The sequence below is a fragment of the Diadema antillarum genome, unplaced genomic scaffold (genome assembly GCF_040938485.1).
Source record: "Diadema antillarum isolate AM-2024a unplaced genomic scaffold, OU_Dant_1.0 scf00000033, whole genome shotgun sequence".
Taxonomy (NCBI): Eukaryota; Metazoa; Echinodermata; class Echinoidea; order Diadematoida; family Diadematidae; genus Diadema; species Diadema antillarum.
This window is the reverse complement of record NW_027270922.1, coordinates 2,010,446-2,032,538: the sequence shown is the minus strand read 5'-3', so window position 1 is coordinate 2,032,538 and position 22,093 is coordinate 2,010,446. Positions and strand designations below refer to the sequence as shown.

General features: G+C 38.0%; 2 protein-coding genes across 2 annotated transcripts; one reads left to right on the top strand and one right to left on the bottom strand.

The window, feature by feature from the left end:
• Nucleotides 1–270: 270 nt before the first annotated feature.
• LOC139742834 (vesicle-trafficking protein SEC22b-like) lies at nt 271–4,198 on the bottom strand. The gene is made up of 5 exons (XM_071653354.1): nt 3,785–4,198; nt 2,791–2,900; nt 2,179–2,339; nt 1,399–1,545; nt 271–971 (listed from the first exon to the last, which is right to left on the bottom strand). The coding sequence occupies exons 1-5, from the start codon at nt 3,857–3,859 to the stop codon at nt 820–822; spliced, it is 645 nt and encodes a 214-aa protein (XP_071509455.1). The 5' UTR covers nt 3,860–4,198; the 3' UTR covers nt 271–819.
• Nucleotides 4,199–4,399: 201 nt separating this feature from the next.
• LOC139742823 (U4/U6 small nuclear ribonucleoprotein Prp4-like) lies at nt 4,400–22,093 on the top strand. Its single transcript, XM_071653344.1, has 15 exons — nt 4,400–4,456; nt 5,911–6,082; nt 10,169–10,245; nt 10,906–10,978; nt 11,337–11,467; nt 12,506–12,588; nt 13,362–13,455; nt 14,057–14,151; nt 14,934–15,116; nt 16,824–16,913; nt 17,511–17,633; nt 18,430–18,537; nt 19,939–20,057; nt 21,458–21,507; nt 21,950–22,093. Exons 2-15 carry the CDS (start codon nt 5,944–5,946, stop codon nt 22,091–22,093), a joined length of 1,509 nt encoding a protein of 502 aa, XP_071509445.1. The 5' UTR covers nt 4,400–4,456; nt 5,911–5,943.

Genomic DNA, 22,093 nt, shown 5'->3' with positions numbered 1-22,093 from the left:
AGTTGATGCTAGACACCGATAATCAGTCCTCTCTCCCCCTCCCCCCTCCCCCCCCCCAAAAAAAAAAAAACAATAAAAACAAAACAATAGCTGTCAAGACATCAAGCTAAACTTATCCTTTTGATACCTGCTTATAGTGGCCTCTCAATCATAGCATACATATATACAACTGAGACTAAGAAGCTCAAGCATACCACACAAAGCATATAAAGTAAACAAAAGTACATGTATTCAGGTGCGAGTTTCTTCACTTTGTCTCCCTCTACAAATCAAATTTGTTAAGATCGCAACTGCTGATCTGTAAATTAACAAATATGTCGGAAAAAAGGAACCAGTGGTACTCGAACCTGTCATCTACTGCTTTCCGGGCATATATTGTTAGTATATTTGTGAAGAGTGAAAACTAAAGATAGCTGGCAGAGAGAGAGAGAATGCAGGGGAAGAAGTTGGATTAACAATAATGATGTGATTCCAAAGAAGCTTTCACAATGATCTAATATGTATACTTTCAATTCATCTAATAAATATGTAACAAAGTGATTACTCATTTGCTGTATTCTGATTTATGAACTATTTACGAAATATTATGCACAAGCACTTACCGATAGATCCAAAATGACCTTCTCTCATCATCATCTCATTCCCTTACTGATGAATGCATTACCAAGGTTAGAAACATTTGTTATGAATTTCAACTATTTACAGGAATGTCTTAACCTTACACTTTGATTTGGGATGCGTGCACAACTTGTTAGTGACAAATACTTCGCAGAGCAAGAGGAAAAATGTGGGTCATAATGCTGGAAATCAAGATTTCAATCACCACCAGAAGTACACTGCAAGGGACACGAGGAATACGATGACTAACACAGCAGCAATTTTAGCATTTCTTGATCGGAGATTTAAGGACTTGGCATCTTTTTTGTATTGCTGTGACATTGTTGACAGTCTGGAAGCCTGGTTGTCCAATTCTGCGAACAAAAACAATTTTGAGACACAGGTGATTGAGCAACTCCACATGGAATACCCCTTCAGTGAAACATTGAGTCAATTATATAGACAGAAAACAAAAGAAAAACAACTTGAACAGGTTTCAAAACTTCAGCATAGCACACATGATGATCACCTGTCTGAAGTTAACCAAGTTATTTGTGAGCACCATGATACACATTTGGCTCAATGCTACTCTTAGCCATCTGTGATTCTCTCCTGGATTTCCCAAAATCGCCAAATAAATTTTGCTCTGTTAGACACCAGTTAAAGTTTCGCTAACTTACAACTTGAGAAGCAATTGCTGTGGATTCAGAGTTCATGGCACCTGAAATATTGACAAACAACTTGGTAACCAGCAAAGGAAAACTGCTGCAGCGAGCACTAGAAGCTCACAAACCGTCTCACCTGATAATGCAACACCCCTCTGCATGACATCGTCTATGTTTTGTACCATGATTTTCTGCACATCTTGCAGCTCAGAGTTGATAGTGGACAAATTTCTCCGCGCTCTTGTGTCCGTATATGACTTCTTAATCTTTTGGAGGTATGTATCTGTTTCACGATGAAGAAAATAGCAAAAACAAATGTTTAAAAGAGGTAATTTTTTTTTTTCATAGCTATATGTTTCAACCTAGATACGGATCCATAAAGCATATTCCTTATTATACCTGTACAAATATTGCACAGCGTCCGTTTTCCACTTCCTGCAGGGTATAAAGTCATTCTCACACATTTGTTTTCTGTATATTAATGAATATATAGCAATTTACAGACTCAACAACCTCAACTAAGATTGACCTTGCATCTATGGGAATAGCTGAAAGAACAATTCTTAAGATGCTCTATTCATATAAAATGACAATGTTACTGAAAAAGCAGAATAATCTCTCATGTCTTCACTTGCGCATCAATTGTTGAGTAAGGTGCTTCTGTGTCTGACCATTTTGGGGTGACAAAACCTGGAATTTTTTTCATGAAAATCTGTCCAGATCCTCATTACTGTTGTCACTTTTTTTTTTCAGTAAGTGTTTCATCATCATCATAAGCAAATAGAATGACATGTTTGTCCATATCCTACAAGGATGGAAATGTCCATCTGTGTCAGTATAAACTATCTAGAAAGTTTGCCATTACATGCTATCAGTGTGCAGTACATTGAAGCCACATAGGAGGGGGCTTTCTCACCGAATTCAATGAAAGAATATGGCCTCGAGACTGTTGCCACCCGCTTGCCATACTGTGAGTAGAATTCTTGGTGCAGCTCTTCCAGGTAATTGAAGGCCAATCTCTTCGAGAACGATTTCTCACACAGAGTCAGGTAACAGATGCCAGTCTGGATCAAATAACTTATGTTGATAATGCACACAGAAAAACAGAAATATTCATTAGTTTATGGGAACTGTGTGTATTAAGGTAATGGGATAGAGCATTATATTACTGGTATACATATCACATGAGAATGACAGAGGATTCCTCAGATACTGGATAAAATTTTACAATCTACATTTACACTTCTTAAAACAAAAGACAAAAGACAAAATGGCAAACTTCGCTTGCACTTTTGTGCTAAAAAAATATATGATAATCATTAAGAATGCACATGAACTTCAATCAGATGACTACCTTTCTTCAAAACAATCTAATGACAATATGCTAATAGACCATTTATGATTGAAATGCTGTGGACTAATGATAAAGCTTTGAGGTTCTACACAATCTCCAAAGATCCTCAGAAGAACTGACTCCTTAAATCACTGATACCAAGTTCTTCAATGTAATCCACTCCTTCAAACTCACTGAAAAATCATTGGTCCAGATTCAATACTGCACTTTGATGGTGACTGGTCATTCAGCTTCCGAAACAGCATCTTGGCTTGATTCTGATAATCTTGCAGACTTCGCCCAGCCTGCATATGGGAAGTGAGCAGAAGAATGATGAACAAACCATAATTGAATATCTTGTTTTTAAAAATTTTTTTAAAAAATGTTACAGTGAATAACTGAAGTGCACTGTGCTCTTCTTTTCAAGTTTAAAAATTAAACCATGTTCTCGAAACAGGTATCAAACAAAATTTTGGATGCATACTGCATACACAGACCAGTTATACAGCTTCACTAGCAATGAAGTAAGGAGATGGATATCAATGGGGTCTTGTAAACTTGAGTAGACCTTGGAAGCTTGACCTACTACAGTCCAGCTTGATGACAATAGAGATCACTATATAGAACAAGTCTAAATACACTAAATTCGACCTCCCATGCCAAAATTGGACCGCACGCAAAAAGGATAAGCCAGTGCTCAGTCAAATTGTGGATGGCGTTATGGTCAAATTTTGCATGGCTGACTTTTAAATGACAGACATTTAATCATCATAATGAATACTGAAATTACAATTCATTTTTGAAATAACCATCAAAACTTTATTATTATTTTCTATATTGTAGTGCCGACGATCTATTTCCTTTGGCAGCTATCATGCATGGCTATAATATGGTGTGTAAACTTGTCTTTACACAGTGTTACACTTGAATTTAAATACCAACATTTGCAAGTCTGGTTTAATCTAATGAGTGAGACCCTAGTCAAAAATAACTCGGGGAGCTTTGTCAGCCTCACATGCATTAATAACGACCCATAGATAATGGATAGATAGAGGTGCTAAATGGTAAATTTTCTAGAAAATCTTTACTGACGTGACAATAATACATAGAGTAATAGTATACTATACTGACAATACATGGCATGAAATATATTGATGGCATAAATAACTAAATTTTATTTTATACGTACCTGTTCATCTTCCTGCATGGATGCTGCTAACGGCAGTCCATCAGCTACACGGGCAATCATTGTCATCAACACCATTTCTGCAGTACTGCAATATCAATATCAGATTATCTACTGAATGGATCGTCTCGATACTGCTTTCCCCCTCCGCCTCTGCTGCGCTGCGTGTCCCTACTTGCGGTTTACGATAAACAAACACCGTTCAGCACGGGTAGGACTAGGTAGTTCGACCAGACTGTAGCGTTGCTAGTTACTGGAGCATCTGAACACGGCTTTTCTTTAAAGAAATAGTCACAAACAACAGCTAATGCACTAGAAAGTATATGGAGGAATATACTTGCGAGAAATAACTCTCTGAAAGGTCTACATTTGTCTTCATTACCCCGATTTTGCTGCGGTAGCAGAGTCTACGTGGAATTAAAAAGAGAAGAGATAAGATATGTGCGTACAATCAAATTATGAATTACATGAAATGCAAAAATTAGCTTTAATATGCAAAGATAAAAATCGTAAATAGATTTATTTATTTAAAATTAGATAAGAAATAATGAATTGTGTTTTTCTGTGATCTTTTAATGGATATCAAAATGCAAAGTATTGAACGTTCAAGTCTGCGGAATCCGAACGAAATCGTTAACCATCCGAGCCTATTTGTCTTACTTTGCAGAGTTTATTGTGAGTATATTAAGTGAATTATCAGAACCGATAGAAATCCATTGTAATTTTTGTCGATGGGTATTTTCCATTGCAATAATAATTCTTCAAAAGTTACGAAAATGGAATTTTAAAAAGGAGCCCGGTTACTTACTTCGGTCCCACATACTCAAGTCGGTGTCACGTTTGTGGCTAGCCACATTGCATAAATGCATGGCCCTGACGACTCATGGCATGAGTCCACGGTGAGTACGAGTTGACTCCACCGCACCGGGGCGGGAGCGGGGCGTGCATGATGCATGAGATGTGAGAGGATTGGAAACAGCGACAGGCAGCTGACGGCGCCTCCACCTACGTACTTGCAGTAGTTGAGTAGTGTCACATCACACTGTGAATACTTTTAGTTTTACGCTTTTGACTGTCAGTCCGGGAAACCCGCTCACGAGGCCTGCTCCCCCGCCCCGTACGAGCACTCCTCTGCCTCACGAGGCCTACCTACGGAGAGCCTCATGATGCTCGCGGAGAGAGAGACTCATGAAGCTCCCTGTTCACTTTTTATTCATCTCATATCTGACATATAAATTGTCGCAACTTTGCACGGTGAATTTTTGTTACACACACATGTCCACTATCCATGATGAAAAGAAGAAAAAATTCTGTCTGTTTTTTTTTAGAACAATCAAGTTTTAATCAACCGATGCACAGCGACCCATCGAAACACGGGCACCAGCGGGTTCGCTAAATGCAAGGCTGCCGCACCTAGCGGCCTGATCCGACTAAATATTTTGGGTGCTTTTTTCTGCAGCTCTCGCCTCTCCGCGCACCAATCAGCCTCGTGAAGCTGAAGTCTGACATCTCTTTACAAAAATTCGTAACGAGAAAAATAAAATCAGTACTAACCTGATCTTGTGCATATATTCCAAATTACTATTCCACGCTGATAGAGTAGGTGGGTACTCCAGTTTGTTAGCAAACTAATCACTTTGTAGGTATGATGGGTTCACTTTCTTCGTCAATTCCGCCTTCCACTAACCTTTGGGCGCTTTTTCTGGAAATCCGAGACACGAAGTTACATCACATCACACATCCCCATCCAGGACATACAGACAGCACGCAAGCTGTGAGATTTTCAAGGTGAGCGTGCGTGCGCAAGCTCGCTCTGAAAATCTCGCAGCTTGCGCGCTGTCTGTATGTGCTGGATGCGTGATGTGATGTGACGTTGCATCGCGGGATGATTCCAAAAAAAAATGTTATTGTTATCAAAAAATATGACCAATGACAAACACAGTGGTCAAGATTGAGTGGACGAGGGCCATGTATTCCCCAATAAATCTACACATGAACTGAAATTACACCTGCTATCATACATACGTGCTAGGTTTTTGTGTTTTTTTCTTCTTATTTGATATCATTTTGTTGTTGTTTTTATTCATTATCATTTATTTTATTATCTTTTTTTACTATCTCCTTGCTAGGAAGGGTCATCGGACTTCAAAAGGACCAAAATCATGTCTGACGACGAAGGGGCGCCAGCCCTGAAGAAGCAGCGTGTGTATTATGGGTCTCTGGAAAAACAACTCAAGAAGCAGATGACTGCAGATCCCAGTAACTCTGGTGCAGAAGCCGGCAACATCAGCATGTCTGCTGGTGCGTATTTAGGGAACTGTTTCAGTAGCAGCAGCTCGTGAACCAACTTGAATAAAGTTGGGTTTGTTCGTGTTTCTTCAACTCTGTGTATAGCTTGGTGGGGAAATATGAAAGTAACATTTTAAAAGCATATTGATAGGCTCTATATCTGATTATTAGGTGATACGCTATCAGCGTATCACCTATTGTGATTGTCAAAATCTCTCTTTATTTCTTTTTATTCTTCTTTCTTTCTGGACAATTTTGTGTCATCAATATCTCAAGAATGACATTACGGAATAACATGACATTTTCAGGGAACATGTCTCATGACAATATCTAGCCACAATAAGGTTTTCATGACAGTAACATATCTATGACGTCGTCTAGGCGCCATTTTGTGATTTTTGGACCATGTTACATGATCGATCATAACTTCATAACTAAAGGTCATTTCTGTATCATTTTTTGTGGACATAAAGTTCAGGTCACGTTCTATCTTACTTCTTTTGATGCTAATTACCTAGGACATCATTAAGTGCGCGTAAGCGCGCGTCAAAATTTTAAAAGGCTCAAAACAACTTTCCAATGGGAAATCTCGAAGTTTCAGACAATTTTATGCGTTTCAAACAATTTTGCGCGTGCGCGTCCGTCCGCGCATTTTCGCGCGCACAGCGCGTCAGCAACATGAAAATACACTTTTTTTGACAGATTTGGATTCCTGATACTTTGAGCAACAATATCCATTGATTTCTAATCGATTCCTACAAATAACAAAGCAATGCACTTGCGTCAAAGTTCAAATTTCGCCTGCGCGTCTATGTGCAAATATAGTGAAAAAACATGTCTTTGTTTATTTCGCCATAGCTCTTTAAAACGTCAGGTGACCCTATGTTTTTATTGCATATTACAAAAGCATATAAATTGGACTTGACGTTTCAAGTATCATTATTTCCATAATTACATTATGACGTCATCATATCGTCATCTGAAATCAAAAAAGTGGAATTAATTTTTTTGAGGTACTGTTTCTGACATTCATTTGCTCGTATCTCTGTTGTTTAAGCTCAATATTATCCCAAATTCAGATATGTTGTACTTTGAACATTTGCCTTTCAAGTCCATGTCATGGTTTTGAAATTTGATGACGTCATCATGCTTTAAATTGTGTTTAAAGGTAAAGACGCAAAATCGGACAAGTTTACGTGTATTGTCTATGGGAGGTGATTTTTTTAGAAACCATGCATTGACTTGACAACGTTTAAGCACCTTTATCTCAGCTGATTTTGCTTCATTTCCTCTGAAACTTATTTATGTTGTAGATGTGACAATAAGCTGCAGTAATCATGCATTTTATTCTTTGAAATCTCCTCATGAGGTTGACAATTTTGCAATTTAAAACTGAAAATGAGAATGGAATGCGGACCAAACGATTCGTGATTCATCTTTCACGTACATAAGCTTACGTTCCTCTAATTTTCTCGTCGAGACGTATGGCCGAGTGGTTAGAGGCGTCGTCTTAGAAACGTGAGGTTGCACACGTACGGGTTCGATCCTCACAAGAGCACGAAAGAAAATAATAATTTTTTTTTAACTTTTTTTCTTCAATGGAGTACTACACCTTCGTCCATGTAGAAATCACGTTTGCATGTAAACACACCTATACGCACACACTCACACAGTATACCTTTGTTTTGCGTTGGAGACTGCATTACTTCGTCTGCTGCAAAATTATAGTTTTGCAGGTTGGGCTTTTCAAACTGATACAGTATACTGTAACAAAATGAAATTTGTTCATATCAATTCAGTAACACAATGTAGTCGTGGTTACTTTGTGCTGATTTATACATGTAACAAGCTATACATTGTAAAAAAGGTATTCAGTCTTCTGTATTGATGATTATTTGTCAATTAGTGGTTTTTGTGGAGTTTCAGATAGTGATAAAAAGTATGGATGATAAGTGCAGCGATAATTCCTATAGTTAGTTCAAAGCTGTGTTACAGATGTTTGATACATACATTTAGCATTGTGTGTGTGTATATACGTGTGTATACAGGTTGGCCATATGACACATTCTAGACAATTACTCTTAATTGATTAGCAAACGTGATCAGCTATGGAACTGAATATGGTACTAATGTATGATGTTAATGATTCTAATTAAACTGTGACGAGTTTAAAGGGATAGCGTAACTGTGTGTAAAAATAAGGCAATTATAAGGATATTTTAGGGCAATTTGATAACCATGCCTATAATAATTTCATACAGGTACTAATGCCTCCCTCATATTCATGTGATAGATCGTCATGTCAATAGCAAACTGACAACGTATGATGAATGTGTTATATATTGAACAACTGTCTTTCAAGTCCATAACGTTCCCCATATTTTCCCGTCGAGACGTGTCGCCGAGTGGTTAAAGGCGACGTCTCAGAGACGTGAGGTTGCGGGTTCGAACCTCACAAGATCACGAAACAAAATACTTAGCTACTTTACTGTTTTTTTTTCTTCAATTTTGTATTACATATTCGTCCATGTAGAAATCACGTTCGTATATAAACGCACCTATACACACACACAGACACACACACACGCCATATCCCTCTTTTTTGTGTGTTGGAGACCACATTGCTTCGACTGCAGCAAAATTTTGCAGGTTGACTTTGTCAAACCGATCATAGTATGTAATGACGACGACTGAGGTGTTGTACTTTGAACAATTTTCTTTCAAGACCATGTCATTGTTTTGTAATTTGATGACGTCATTACACTGAAAATTGTGATTAAAGGCAAGGTATCAAAACCAGCCGATTATAGGTTTTATGTCTGCGGGACGTATTTTTCCCAAGTTGCCAGAAATGGTATAGCGACCTCAGTCGTTACAAGGCCGCTTTTCCGTCTAGCAATGCAATAGATGTTCACACGGCCGCGTTAGTTGAGTGGGCATTGACTTTCCCCCCGTTATATCTATACATTGTTGTTGTTTTTCTGTCTTACCATTTCCGTGGATGACCCGTGGCCGAGTGGTTACAGAAACGGTTTCGCATGCACGCTCAATATAACTTCAAGGTGCCTATATCACATTCTTTTCTTTGTCGATCACAGATGACTGTCATCTGATGACCACAAGCGTATCACCTAACTCGTCCTCAATGTGACGAGTTTTCATGTCTCGTTATCTTGTGTATTTGCTTCAATTGCTTGTTTTATTTCTTTCTTTTATTCAGTGTGTGTGTGTGTGTGTTTGATGAGGGAACAAATGATTAGTGGCTCTTTTGTAACAGGGGAAATCATTATAGCAAATATACATCCTCTACTCAATAGCTTTAAAGACACTCAGTCGTGGCGAGTGGTTTGTGCGGCACGGAGACGAACGCAACACGCTGCCTCCCCCATTCTGTATCAAATGTAGTGACCCCCGAATGAGAATAGCGCTGGCTCAATGGGTCAGCGAAAATACGGTAGGCTACAAGAGAGCTCCCTGTGCTTATCTCCTAACCCAAAATGGCTGTCCCGAGAGCTTCCGAATGGACGCACACTCTCAGTGCGCATGCGCATGAAGAGAGGCCAAAAGAGCCACGCGTCTTCTGGCCTCTCTCCTCCAATCACCGCAGCTCGCGGTGACAATATTTGTGTACGATGCGTACACACACACGCACACACACACACACACACACACACACGCCGCAGCGTCTTCTGGCCTCTCTCCTCCAATCACCGCAGCTCGCGGTGACAATGTTTGTGTATGATGCGTACACACACACGCACACACACACACTTGTCTCAGCATTGTCCCACACGTTTACGGATATAGCACCGAGTCTGCCATTGCGCAATTGCACGCACAAACTTCGGTCGTTCGGAGTTTACGTACCATTAGGGATGGCGATCGGCTGCCTTTAAGGCAGTTAGAAGGTACAGTATAGTGTACACCATATCAGAATCAAGGGATGAATGCTTTTCAGTTTATGAGAACCAGAAAAATGTGTCAATAAAACAGAACTACATATCTCATCTACTATGTTACCCCCCCCCCTCTCTGTCTTTTTCTGTCTTTCTTCCTTTTCCTCTGTTCCCCCCCCCCCCCCCCCCCTTTGTTTCCCAGGAGAAACATTTGACTTGGAGGAGCATATAAGTGAAAGGAGAAAAGAGCTTTTAGCAGAATTTGAAAGGCGAAGGAAGGTAAGCTTGCATATATTTGTGATGCTTGGGAGACCCCTTTTCAGTCTTAATTTGCTGACTAATTTTTACATGCATAATTTGCTTATTACATGTATTTCTGCACCTTCTTTCATATTTTTTTTGGTACACCTATTTTTTTTTTTTAATGACAGCATGCTTGTTTTTTTCTGTTTGTGAGTCAGATTGTAATATTTGAATGGCTTTATGTGGTTTGATTAAAATGATCCATCTCCTTTGCATTGCTGTAATAAAAAGTAAAGAAAATGTGTTATAGGACAAGAACACACATAAACATCAAGAAAATTGTAAAATATTATGGTAAATGCTAAGAAAGAGTGCATTGCAGAATTTTATTTGATGTACTTCATGGAAATAAATGTGATGAAAAGATTAGCCCATATGTGACCACGTCTATTTTCCTGTTGCTCGTTGTTAATAGCACTTTTCTTTTATATTAAGCACTAAAAGAAGTCATAACAAAGTATATCAAAAAATATATTCATAATTCTGTACTGAGATCTGTTTCGCTCATATTTTTGTGGTTGGTCAATGATGTAAGTGGCATCTTTCATAGCAAATTAATTGGAGATAAAGATGTAATCTGTGTCGAAAATTCTGTGGTTTATTTCCTTTTTTGCAAATATCATCTTTTTTTTTCAGGCAAGGCAAATTACAGTGTCAACGGATGACTCTGAAGTGAAGGCCCAGCTGAGGAAATATGGAGAGCCAATATGTAGGAATTTGTTTTTTTATATTTTGAATTTAAAACAAAAAAGCAAATATGTTGTTTCATGTAATGTTTCAGAATTTTGGATTCATGATGTTAGGCTCTGCAATTTTACATAAGGTAAACACACAAATATGGAATAAAATAAGTTTGGATAGTAAATTTAGATTCTCTGAAGTCATGTGAGAAAAAAAAATCTCTGAATTACTGATATATTGTCATAGAAATATAGTCAGAAAAAACAAGAAGAAAACACTATGGTATATGCTGAAGACCAACTTTCTTTGAATGTGACATGACGTGTGTGATATGTGGAATATAATGGTGAGCCGGTCATATACCTCTGATGTCTTCCTTTGCCCAGGTTTGTTTGGGGAAGGTCCGGCGGAGAGGCGAGAGCGTCTGCGTCACCTCCTTGCAGCCCTGGGTGAGATGGCTGACCAAGACAAGCAGGCCAAGAAGGCTAGCAGGGAGAAGGCCAAGGAAGAGCAAGCGGTGAGTTTAGGAGAAAAAAATACAAGCAAATATTAAAGGTGCTGCTTACCGTTCGGAGCAGTGATTTTAAAAATGTTCGAGTTATCACATTTGATGCATATGAGTTGGTCAGTTGTATCACAAAACATCCTACCATATAAAAAATTTGCAAGAAAGCCTAGAATATATGGAGATATCACTATTTTTTTTCATTCTTAAACCATAACTGTTGACGGTTTACGCTGGAAACAATTTTATTATAACTATTGTTCAAACTTTGTATATCCAACCATACTTAACATTGATTATACTGATTACATTTTTTACACGGATTGTTTCTATCCCTAACTCACATTTTAGAACTCTTTTGAAGCACTAAAGCTGTGTTTTTGTTTCATCTGTAAGTGGTAAACAATGGCTTTAAATATTATTTTAATGTTGCCCTAGGCTTTGCTCCTGAAAGGGTCTGTCTTGTGTAGTAATTGCAGTGTCCATGACTGTCACCTCAATATGAACTGCAGATTGGCTGCTTCACAGCTGCTGTTCTTCTTAACAGAGCAGTGTAAACTAAATTTGCCAGCATTTAATTAACCTTCCTAACATTTTTTTTTTTTTCAGGCTGTGGTTTGTGGCATTGATAAATATATCTCTTACTCCAGAGCACCAAGTATTTTAATGATAGCATTAAAGTAGCAGAGAGCATTAAAAATTATCATATTAGTTAGAAGCCTCTAAACATACAGTAATCTGGCAAGAGGCATTTCCTTTTAGCCCAAATAAACCTAGTCATCCTCTTTTCTTTTGTTTTTTTTTTAATTTGATTTGTAAAGTAGACATGTGTTTGCTGAAGAAGCAATTTATAAATTTCTCTGTTCTTTTGAATGCAGTTTGTTCTTTGCCCTGTATTGGTTTAATGGGATGCTCCAGAATATGACTGGAATATAAAAGAATGTTGTGTAGCAGTGAAGTTTATTGTTTTCCTGTCTAGCTTTGTGTCTGTCTGTGTCTTTATGTTTTGTCTGGCCATCTCCTGTTTTTTGTTTTGTTTTTTGTAAGCAGGAAAAAGAGACCACTTGGTACCATGAAGGCCCAGAGAGCCTCAAGAGTGCCAGGTTCTGGATTGCAGAATACTCATTGCCCAGGTAAGATATAATATCATCACAACAAACGTATGCAATATCAGTCAAGTTCTTGGAAGTCTTGTAAGAATAGTAGTGAGAGGAATTCATGTGCATATAAAATGTGTCCAGGTGTAGCTCCATGGTGTAAAATGTATGTGTAGGTACACATGCATCTTTTCAAACATTATTCAGATGACTCAGACCTGTTGTAGCCCAGTGGTTACAACCATGGGATCTTCAGTGCATAAGGTCCTCAGTTTGAGTACATTAGCGTTGGTTGTAGTTCCCTCTCTGTAGACAAGGCACTATAGTTTCTTAATCTAGTTCATCAAAGGGGACTTTAATACAGCTGTTGGTTCCAGGCTTGCTTGCATGTTGGCATTTGCTTCCCTAGTGGCCACATAAATCAAATTTGTACTTACCTTTATTTTTTCCAAAGATGCTACTTTCTGACATATGTTATATTGAAACAGAATATGCTTTAGATGAATATTTTAGAATTATCAAAAACAAATGAGAGAGGGGCAGTGGGAGATTAATCCAGTGATGATACTTGGCCACAGCATATGTCTCAGGAAATATCAAGATATTCACATACACATTTTAAAAAAAAAAAAGTCAACATTGCCATCAATTCAACCTCTATATAAAGACCACACACATAGCAGTGACCATGTGTCTGTTTTACATTTTGAAGTCTTGCCCTTTATGCATATATTCTATAATTGACACGATGTTCATTAATTAATCACCAATGATATTATGCTAAAATGTATTCTGATTTTGAAACTCAGGGCGGCCAAGAGATTAGAAGAGGCACGAAAGGCTCAGAACATCCCAGAGTCACAAACCAATGCACGGAGACAGGAGCTTCATAGAAAGGCTAGGGTGGGTACAAAATACATGTAAAGTAGATTCGAACAAAAAACCATGAAAAGCAATATAATTCTGTTCCTAAATTGTATAGTTTAATGAAAGGGAATAGTGATGACAAATGAAGAGCTAGACTTTTATTTGGAAATGTTAGAATCAAGTTGGATTTGTTCTTTAGTGTTGCAAAAGTGGCAATAGAGAATAGAATCAAATGTGGAGAGAGCCTTGAAGAATGTTTTAATTTGGTTTAAGAGGCATACTGGTAGTGAAAGTGAGTGTGCTTTCTCTTCAGTTATGCGACAAAAATATGACTGATTGAAAGAATTGCATCATATTGGCAATTTTCATGAACAACAAGAAACTGAAGTAAAACTACAACATACAATTTGTCTGTATTTTTAGAATCGTTTGGTTTCATTATTAAAATTTTTATTAACTGAAATTAGAGGACAGATCACATTTTCGTATGCTTGTCATTATAGATTTTTCCCCAATTTTTCCCAATCGTACATCATCATGTGACATGACTTCTATTGAGTAATTTATCTGGTTTATACCTTTTATCTGTTTCTCTTTCTCTCATGTTTCTATTCTTTTTGTTGCTGAATGTGAACAGAACCTGACAGCAATTGGAAGTGAAGTTGGAGACCAGAGACCAATCTCGTTTTGCCGATTTAGTCCTGATTCCAAAATGTTAGCAACAGCGTCTTGGTGAGTCCCATGTGTGTGATTATTTCTACATGTTCCTAGCAATGCTGTGAAGCACAAAGTGTTTTAGCCTAAAGGGCTAACAGTGTGTTTGATAAACCAATGAAAGTCTTACCAGGGTTCGAAATTGGTGATGGTCCGCTGGCCATTGGCCACCCAAAATCACGTCGGACTAGCTAAAAATCGTAAAATTCTGAAGTTACTAGTCCGTCTGGCTAGCCAAAATATTGCTTCAGTGTCAAAATTGATTCTAAGTAGTCCGCCTGGCTAGTTAAAAAAAAAGTTAAGTGCGACCCCTGCTTACCCAAATAAGATGTTTTCATTTGTTTCTGAACCATGCAATTTAAAGAAAGCAAAGTTCAGTAGATACCATATACAAGTGTACATAATGTACCTATTGATAGGTGCATTCAAGTCGATTTTAGGACTAAGCAATCAAACAATGTGTTTTGTAATGTTTTATACAGGGGAAAATAATGGCATTGATATGAAAGAGCCAAACAATATATAGTAGAACTCCCTTTTTGCAGTCAAACTGCTCACAGCATTGAGGAGTGAAAGTGCATCGACCTGTGGCCCTCCGGCAGTGCTCAAAGCTCACAGTGCTATCATGTGCATGTGATACAAAATGAACAGGAAATCAGATGTGATTATTTACTGAAGTGGTCATTATTTCCTGCCACAAATACTGTCTAATGGTGATAATTTCATAACATGCATTGTGAGGGTTGCATTCTTTCCTCATTAACTATATCAATTCTTATTCCTGTTTACTTCTGAAATAGGAGTGGTCTAATAAAGCTGTGGACAACACCGGAGTTCAATCACATCAAGACGCTGCGTGGTCATAACAACAATGTTGGCTGCGTGGTGTTCCACCCCCAGGCTACCCTGTCTCTGGCACCCTCTGCCTGCTGCATGGCGTCATGCTCAGCAGACGGTGCTGTCAAACTCTGGTCACTAGAAAGGTGAGCCTTTAATCCAGATACAGGTAGTGCTTTCATTCAAGGTTATAGGGTGCAGAAAATATGCCAGAGTTTATTCTAGTGTCTTGAAGGGGCATTCCAGATGATTTTCATAATTTCACATCATGTAGTACATAAATTGACAGCTCCATATGTGACAGTGCACCTCAAAACGAACATAAAGTCGCACACACTGATTTTGCGTGAGGACTGAAAATAAGTGAAATGAGTCAACCTAGCCGAACTTGACTTTTTCATATTTTCTGAAAGAGCGGGTCTTCTTTTACATTATGCTAAAATTTGGTATCATAAAACGGGCAGGAAAGTGTGTTTTTTAGCAGTTTATCTCGAACATTTTTGGTAGAATAGTGTGATTAGGTGTGTCTTTAGAATCCCTTTTTCACTTCTGAAAAACCTTGTCCACACTCTTCACTTTCAACTCTAATAACTTTTAAAAGGATAATGCTACTGCTTTGAAAGTTGGCATTAATTATGGACAGAGTGTGTTAATGAGGCATGTTTAATTTGAGTTTAATCTGATAATCTCTTCATTGTTATTACTCTGGTGGTTTACTTCCTGTTTTTTGTCCCATTCATCGCACAGCCAGCACGGTTTGGTAAAGATTAAGCGCTTGAATAGACACTGTACTTCAGAGCCTCTTTTCTCAGTTCAAACTTTTCCTGAGTTTGTGCTTTCTTTTCAATATTTAGATAGGTTAGGAAAGTCCATTTGATTTGAGTTATACATCATTTTAAAGCTTAAAGTCTGTTCTTTCAGAATATGGTCTTAACTAAAAATTCATGTCCGGCGACTTTTTGTTTGTTTTGAGGTGCAGGGTCACATATGTGGATTTGTGGAATTTATTGTGGTCCTTGAGTGGAGAAACCGATACTCTGAAAAATCTTAAACTAAATACACTGAACAGCGTAAATAACAAAGAAGCCTCACATATTTCAGAAATCTAGTGGTCAGTGTAATTCCATTAAAATACCACTTGCTTAACATGTTCACCTGTGTGAAATTTATGCATGAATTCTTCTTTTGTTCTGCTTCCTTGAGCCCCAACTCGTGCATTCTTATGGTGAGGCTGTCATGTCGTCATCCTTGTTCATTGCAATATGTTTTAAATTTTGAAAATGTTCTTCTTCCTCAACCCCAATCACTATGAATTCTGAAACTCTGTACTCAATATAACTTGTTAATAGCTGCAAATCAAAAGTCTGAAAAGCATCTGGAGGTCTCCTTTAAAGGGATCATATAGTTTTGGTTGAGACCTAATTTCAGGTTTCGAACATTTTTTGGTGAGATGAGAAACCTCTTATGAAATATGAAAGAACATGTAATTCCATGAGGAATTCAACGTTTATTTGATGAAAATTGGTTTTGAAATAGCTGAAATATCCAAAACAGAGCGATTCACTAAAGTGTGGGACCCACATTTTATTACGATTGCTTTGTTTTACTTTGTTTTTGGATGCTTCAGTCATTCCAAACCCGACTTTCTTCAAATAAACTTTGAATTCCTTTTAAAATGGTATGCTCTATACTATTTCATAAGTGTTTTCTTGGTATCTCACAAAAAGTTAAAAGCCCAATTCTCATCTCCACCAATACTGTACTACCCCTTTAGATGAAACTGTTTGCTTTTTGCAGTTGTGATGACTGATAAGTGTGAAGAAAATGCTGTTTTGTCTTTGTGTTGATTTCAGTGAGGAGCCAGTGGCAAACATCGAGGGTCACGAGTCTCGAGTAGCGAGAGTGGAGTATCACCCATCTGGCAGGTTCCTGGGTACCACATGGTAAGATAGTCTGCCAGTCGATCATGGTTTAATCAGCCTTTTAAAGTACTCCACCAGTCTCCTGGGCAGGTCCTGCAAAACTTTAGAATGTTTGCTGACATATATTCATCTTCTGATAACTGCATAAATAATGAAATCTAGCCAATTGCCTTTTAAGATGTTTTGCTTGTGTGTAATTGGGCACTATGTGGTACAGCCTTGTAAAATCTTGTGCTCTAGTCTTATTAATTCCCCCCCCCCCCAAAGCTGCCCATATGCCCACCTTAAGTATGTTTATATTTTGTTGTCAATTTCTTGTGTAATGAAGTTCTCAGAAGCAACAGTTTTCTTTTGTTATAGCCAAAATTTTGTCGTAGCTAAATGAATAAAGTATGACAAAGATGATAATTTAAAAGAGGGGGGCTGAATTTGTACTTCATTGTAACAAAATTTAGTTATATCCATGTTGGTTATGATAGGAGTGCACTTTATTGTGTAGATTAGAATTTATAGGCACATCTTTTGCAAGATTCCTCTGTGCAGGTCATGTTCCGTCAAATGTAAATTTCAGGCATTTTTCTTTTTACTATTGCCCCCCTCGCTTTTATTTTATACCAGTTTTGACTCCTCATGGCGTCTTTGGGACCTGGAGGCACAAGAAGAGATTCTTCACCAAGAAGGCCACAGCAAGGCTGTCTATGCCATTGACTTCCAAAGAGATGGTGCCCTTTGTGCCACAGGGTGAGACATGCTCCAGGCTGTACTTCACTTAAATGCCATTATACTGCTCCCAGTATGTTTTGCATTGGAACAAATACACCCAAACACTGCTCTGAATCATAATTTTTGCTAGAGAGGAAATTAAATACAATGCATCACACTTCAATGCCAGTGTCACTGATGTTCAACCTCCCTATTGCGCTGTAGAAAGAGGCTTTGGTGTTTTATATTGGGTTCTACCTAGGACAATTACCCCAAACCCTTCCCCTGACCCGAACCCTAATCCTAAACCTTATCCTAACCCAAACCCAAACTCTAACCCTAAACCTAACCCTAACCCTAATCTTTACTCTAACCTTAAACTACAGTATTGTAGTATTTAGCCTGGGAAGAAGGGGGGGGGGGTGGGGTAATTGCCCTGATACGGTACATTGATGCATCATTGTGCCATCATTAAAAGGGTCCTTGCTTTTGGTGGTTATGTGGTGAGTTACCCCATGCAAGCTACTACATATGAGTGACCCAGTAGTATTAATGCTGACAGTGACATAAGCAGATGGTAGTTTTAAACTTTTCTCAGACCTGCAAATAAAGTATAACCACTCTGAGCTGCTCACTGTACCTTTAACCAAGGACACTAAAATTAATCAAGGAGAAAATTAATCAAGAATAAGAAATGGCACCAGTGTGATTAGAACTCGTCAATCTTTTGACTTCCAGTCAATATCATGTGTATGTTCCCTTGTTTTGTAACTTTATAAGGCCAAATCATAAATATCTTCTTTTTTTTTTGCTCTGTGCTTGCTCCTTTCATCAGAGGGATGGATGCCTTTGGACGGGTGTGGGATCTGAGAACAGGTCGATGCATCATGTTCCTGGAAGGGCATCTCAAGTCTGTGTTGGCAATCAACTTTTCCCCAAATGGGTAAGTCTTTCTAACGCCTTCATGCTAATTCTGTGGAACCTCATTATAAAGTGGTGAGATATAACAAAACCCTCTCATAACAAGACGATGTTGCAGGCCCTAAGTGCTTTTTTTTCTTGGTTTTTGTATCCCAGTAGTGAGAGAAATCTGATATACAGGAAACTGTCATGGTATCTAGGTCCTCATTATAACAAAGTTCCCCTGTAGTGGGGAGAAATTTCATTGCTACTCTTCTGTCAAGTCTACCAGTGCCAAATCACAATCAGACTTTTCACGTTTACAAATTGCAGTGTGATCAGAATGTGACTTATATGTGTAATCCTACCTTCATTTGTCTTGTTCATTTGAAGGTAATTCACTTGGTGACATGGCTTCTGGCAATACTATAATTCAATCAATTCTTTTCTTTTTTTCAGGCAGAAGTGTATACTTTAACAATATTTCAGCAAGGTCATATGCTTAGTTTACCAATTTTTTTTGCAGAAGTGCATCATGTTGGTGTCTTGATGCCTTTAGAGTGCAAAATCTGTTTTCTATCTAGGAGAGACCCCTATTGCATGTAGTTGTTAACACTTGATGCATAATTTTTCTTTATCAACTAAAACGAGGAAAAATGCTGTAAGCTTGCTCATGTTGTCATCATGTGTGTTGCAGATTTTTGTTCTAAATTGGCCACAACCCAGTTGTTGCCAGATGCAAAACTTATCAAATAGTTACACTGATTAAGACCATAATAGTAGAGATAGAGACATAAGTTTCAAGTGTTACTGCATTTCTACTCCACCTGTTAAAGGACAAGTTCACCTTCATAAACATAAGGATTGAGAAAATGCAACAATATTAGTAGAACACATCAGTGAAAGTTTGAGGAAAATTGCACAATCGATGCAAAAGTTATGAATTTTTTAAATTTTTGTGTTGGAACCGCTGGATGAGGAGACTACTACAGCTTGTGAGTCATATGCGTACAACAGTATAAAGAAAATATAAAAGAAAATTCAACATATTTTCACTTTTTTCGCATAATAAAAGAGCAATTGACTTGCCTCTTTCTAAAGGCAGGGGGAATAATATTACCCATAACATTTATCGGTAACGAGTATTAAAGGGGAATGTGTACTTTTTTCAAAAGATGGAATTTTGTGAAATTCTCTTTATATTTTCCTTATATTGTTGTACGCATGTGACATCTAAGTTATTCATACACTGCAGTAGTCTTCTCATCCAGCGGGTACTGCACAAAAACTTCAAAAATTCATAACTTTTGAACGGATTGTCTGATTTTCCTCAAACTTTCAATGATGTGTTCTACTAATATTGCTACATTCTCTCAATCCTTATGTTTATGAAGGTGAACTTGTCCTTTAATGTCATACGTATTTTGCATTCATCTGTACCCAGGTACCAGCTGGCTACTGGCAGTGAAGACAACACAGTGAAGCTGTGGGACATGAGGCAGCACAAACTTCTGCACACCATTCCAGCCCATCAAAATCTCATCTCAGGTGTCAAGTTTCAAGGTGAGGACAGAGTGTTGTGTGGATTTCCTACACACTGTAGATATGTGTGCATGTGTGTTTGTGTATGCTGGAATATATATATATATTTTTTTTTCTCTGCCTTTCTCTTTGCCATGATCATCTTTTCATGATGGATACTGGCACATTACAAGTGTTGATGTATCATTATCATTATTACCATTATGTGTACATGTGTGTGTTTGTGTGTTTGTTTGTGCGCAGGAATGGTGGGAATCTTCACCAGATTGCTTTATGATGCATTCTTCTTCCACAGGTGTTGTTCATTACAACCCTGATGCTAGCCTGAGGCTTTAGAGAGAGGAACTGTATGTTGCAAATTTAGTGTTTGCAAATTTGTTACCAGGCACAAAGTGAAACTTGGAAGAAGCAAATGGAAATGATGATTTATCACAAGACATCTGCACAGTAATGTTTGTGAAACGGAATTCACTGGTTAACCCTGAAAAGACTGGGCTATTTTGGTAGCTCGAAAAACTGGGGGGGCCTAAAGGGCCCCCCCTTAAGATCTCGGCCATGGATCGCGCGATCGCCGCGGAAATTTGCACAATGGTAGTGTGCGATGTAATCTACAAGATCGTATATTTAAATTTTACAAAATAGTCTTCTTTTATTTTATTTTGATTAATTATGCTAATTTATGCAAGAAATCAGACTCTTTGATCTAAATCAGTAAATAAAGCTCCAAAAGTGCTTATTTTTGGTCTAATTATTCTTTGTGGCATTCTTAGCAATTGTACTTGAAAAAGAATTCGTTATCAAAATTAATTTCTTATTTATTTTATTGTTTTATGAATTTCTTATGTATTTCTGTTTTTTTGACCTTTTGTTTTTGTTGTGTTTTTAACAAAATTTGTGGCAGACACTTTTTGAAGCATAATACTCCTAAAACAAATTAATTTTAGCCATTGAGAGTAAAAATAAGCACATTTATATGAACCATGTGAAAAAACTCAATTTGCATTGACTTTGTACACAAAATCACATTTTTGAGCCATTTTCGGCCTCACATGCATGTACAAAAAGTTATGTAACTTCAGAACCGTACCCCCGGGCGTAACAAATTTGGTGTCAAAATGTGCGGGATACTCGAAAGAAAAAAGTCATAGAGCATCGCGGCGAGAGCATTGCGTGTTGCAGAGTAATTGCGCGAAATGTCAAGGGGGGCCTTTTAGCCACCCCCCCAGTCTTTTTAGGGTTAAGTGGTTGTGTGGTTGTGACATACTATTGTCAGCTTGGGATTAATGTCTTGCAATAAGATGAAATTACAAAATAGACACAAGGTCACATCAATTGTGCTAAATTACATGACAAAACACTGAATGCATTTTGCATTACAATCTGTAAGACTCGGATGTATGTCTATCGTTTCCCGTCTCCAGGTTCCCGTGGTGACTACCTCATCACCTGCTCGTATGACTGCACTGCAAAGGTAAGAAACTTTTTCCAGTCCAAACAAGCTCTTTGTATATGAAAATAGGACAATGAGATTACCTTTGAAGAGCAATTTCACCACCCAAAGGGAATTTAATTTGTGTTGAAATGTAAGATTTTGTGACACTGGATACCATTATGTAATGTTCCTATTGCTTCAGGCAAAATTAAAGGAGGGAAAGATATAATTTTGAAATTTCAAAATTGTAGAGAAGCAAACAGCCGCAGCACACTATACGACTGACAGACTTCAGATCTGAAATAAATCACAATAGTCTGAGAATAAACATGTTTGTTTATTTCGGATCCAAAGTTGCTTAGTTGTCTGATAGTCTTATAGTGTGCAGCAGGCTTTAGGATTTTCATGAATTAAAGGGTATGACTCAGGGTAAGGAAGACTTTTGTTTATCTATTTTTGCTTAAAATCCACCTACCCACAGGTCTGGGCTCATCCTGGATGGTCACCCCTCAAGACCCTGGCAGGCCACGATGGTAAGGTCATGTGTGTTGACCTTTCACCTGACGAACAGTACATTGCCACGGCATCATTTGATAGAAAGTTCAAGCTGTGGGCACCAGAATGA